We start from the raw sequence: 3,348 nt of genomic DNA on the forward strand, positions 1-3,348 counted from the left end.
ACTGAGGTCAGGCTCACTGGTCTATAGTTCCCTGGCTTGTCCTTACCACCCTTCTTAAACAGTGGCACCACATTTGCCAACCTCCAGTCTTCCAGCACCTCACCTGTGACTATCGATGATACAAATATCTCAGCAAGAGGCCCAGCAATCACTTCTCTAGCTTCCCACAGAGTTCTCAGGTACACCTGATCAGGTCCTGGGGATTTATCCACCTTTAACCATTTCAAGACATCCAGCACTTCCTCCTCTGTAATCTGGACATTTTGCAAGATGTCACCATCTATTTCCTGATGTGGAAGAAAAATGGCTATTATGCTAAAGGATTGATAGGAAGTAAGTGTAAGCTTAATCAAAAATGTTTGTGTAAAGGAAGGTCTTTAAAAAAAGAAGATAAAGGAAGGATTCAAACAAGAGGTTGTGCAATATTGTCATCTGAGAATTGCGAAGAGAAAGGCGATCTGTGAATATTGGTTAGCAGGCGGTGGCAGGTGCGGTGGCATAAATGGTTTAATTTTAACCATTGAAGCAACAACATTGGCAAGCAATGTCATTGACAAGGGTTGTTAGCTTACATTAAAATAAGTCATTCTCATCATTTGAGGTAGTCTGGTTTTCATCATTACTCTATGTATATAGTATGCTGTGAAAGGAACTTTGAGAATTCATCTCTCCTGATTTCTGACTTTATTATTTTCTAAACATTTAAAGCAATTCATAAGTAATGTAAGTTTGAGAGTGTTATTTTGGAATTCTGCATTGCTAAACTTTGCTTTTGTATTTTTGCATAAATAAATCTGCAGAATATTTTTTAGAGGTGTTTTGGTCCTTTCTTCTATTATGTTGGCAATCTTATGTATTCTTCATTAAATAATTTGTTGGCGTAGATCTGTGCCAACACCTATCATGGCAATGTATGAACGCAGAGGTTTCGCTCATAAAATATTAAAGTTTGCTTCAGGATAGTTCAATCTTGTCCTAAGAAGAAAGTAGAGATTCAGAAATTTATTGATGCGCGGCCGCCTAACTTACTGCATGGTTCCCTTGTACAGCCGTTGGGAACGTTCTACTTTCAGTATCAACATCACAGTTAAATTCAAATCTCCGCCAAAAGCTTCACAGAACGATGGCACAGAGAAAATACGCATCGCAAATATGGCAACGTGGCCACGCCAGCAACAACCCCAGAGCCAATGAGTCCCCAATGTGTTTTGTTTGGCTCTGGTGCACGGCCGAGTTCTCTTAAATCCAGGTCTCAGACTGATATAGAAAGTGTGATGGTGAACGATACCTCACAGGCAGGATCAATGCGTACAAACCCAAAGACAGCGCTTTAATTCAGTATTGAACAAACATTAATCATGTTTCGTATGATTGACATGACGAATCGTGTATGCGAAAACAAATCTCAGGCAACGGTACACACTTCAAACGCCCGTTTATCTTCTCTGTTCTATCGTTATTCAGATATGCGAGTCCCTCCTGTTTGGTAGGAAAAAGGAAGAAGCGTTTCGTCTGAATCTCCCTTCTGGTACTGTAACTGGTTAGAGGGGCACCGAGTACAAACGTTTTGAAAGTGAATCGTGCGCCTGCTCACAATGAAAATGATAACAACTATAAGTTGTAACGCGGGATAATTACAAAGCTTTAATTCCCAACTCATTTGGAATTTAATCTCAAATTCAAATCGATTTAGTCACATTTCGACATTGTGGCAAATTCCCACGCCTGAACTAAAGACACTGATGGATAGCACATGACAGGTTAAAACCCAACGTGCCCAAACTATTCGGGACATGCCTAAAAATGCTGTCATTGTTTGTCAGGCTGTTCTTTTGGTTAACGGTGAGAAAAGTGCAGCTAAATGTTGTCAGACGCAAGCAAAACGGGGCGCGGCGAAGTGCAAATGTAAACGTTTGTTAACATTGCCCGTTCGTCTGCCGAGGTTATTTAACAGGGGGGAAAAACATCATAATCACCTTTGATAGCCCTCATTAAAAAAAAGCTGCTTCAACAGTCTTTCTACATGCTGGTAACAAATAAATGATTGAGATAAGGGAGGGGGAGGGGTTGAAATTATTGCCACGTCGCCAGGAAAGTGAGCAGAGTGGTCGTTCGCCCTCTCTCCCAGTATGAACACCACCATCCCCCTGATCTTCCTCAGACCTGGGAGGCTGGCGGGCGGGCACTCCCTTGTCGAGATCTCGGAAAATGGTGGAGGTCTGCAAATTACACAACGGAGACTATCACATCTGTGAGAGTTTCAACAGCTGCAGGAGATGGATGGAAGGGACAAATGAGTACATGAATGAAGTGCGTGCCGAGCGGTTACTCACTGTGCGCTCATGGGACCCAAGCGTCGAGGTGCTCATTGTTTCTTTCAGACGTTTTCTCCCCCCACCCTCTTTTATCCCCTTCTTCTGCTCGGTTAGCGGGCCCGGCAGTGAATTCCGTTAAATATATCTGCCCTTCGAGGCAGTGGACCAGCGACTGAACAAGTGTCTTTGTGATTGATGCAATGGAATCCAATGTCAACAGAGGGCGATTCTCCGGAGGAAAGAGGAGGGGGTTTACTCAGTAATAAATATAGCTTTTTATTTAAACTGAAGGTTCGATGAATAAATGCCTTTTTGACATAAATCTAAGTTCACAATTCCACGATTAATTCTCGTGTAATTAATAATCAGTGCATTAGAAACAGCTCAGCCCAACTCTGTAAAAAAAAGAATTTAATCTCGTATGTGTACAATTGAGTTATTATTAGTTCTATTCCAATAAAGTGGGCACGCTTTAAAAAATTCAGCTGCTGGCATCTCTCAACCCCATGCACATATTCGCTTTCAGAATGATTGCGTTTAATTTAAAATAGTTAGAAGTATAGAATCCCTGCAGTGTGCAAGCAGGCCATTCGCCCATCGAATCCACAGTGACCCTCAGAGGAGCATCCCACCCAGACCAACCCTAACCCTGCAACCCCACATTCCCCATGGCCAATCCACCTAACTTGCACATTTTTGGACTGTGGGAGGAAGCTGGAGCAAATTCCACACAGACAATTAGAGTCATAGAGATGTACAGCATGGAAATAGACCCTTCGGTCCAACCCGTCCATGCCGACCAGATATCCCAACCCAATCTAGTCTCATCTGCCAGCACCCGGCCCATATCTCTCTAAACCCTTCCTATGCATATACCCATCCAAATGCCTCTTAAATGTTCCAATTGTACCAACCTCCACCACTTCCTCTGGCAGCTCATTCCATACACGTACCACCCTCTGTGTGAAAACATTGCCCCATAAGTCTCTTTTATATCTTTCCCTCTCACCCTAAACCTATGCCCTCTAGTTCT

At 42.8% G+C, this 3,348-nt stretch overlaps 1 protein-coding gene across 1 annotated transcript in view; it reads right to left on the bottom strand.

Annotated features, from left to right (window-relative positions):
- The window catches only part of LOC122559578 (ninjurin-2-like), a 229,489-nt gene extending 226,555 nt beyond the window's left edge, over nt 1–2,934 (bottom strand). Inside the window, exon 1 of the mRNA XM_043709286.1 lies at nt 2,334–2,934. Coding sequence (XP_043565221.1) covers nt 2,334–2,369 — 36 coding nt within the window. The 5' untranslated portion in view covers nt 2,370–2,934. The remainder of the gene's footprint in view (nt 1–2,333) is intronic.
- Between the last annotated feature and the right edge of the window lie 414 nt (nt 2,935–3,348).

The sequence above is a fragment of the Chiloscyllium plagiosum genome, chromosome 19, assembly GCF_004010195.1.
Source record: "Chiloscyllium plagiosum isolate BGI_BamShark_2017 chromosome 19, ASM401019v2, whole genome shotgun sequence".
Lineage (NCBI taxonomy): Eukaryota > Metazoa > Chordata > Chondrichthyes > Orectolobiformes > Hemiscylliidae > Chiloscyllium > Chiloscyllium plagiosum.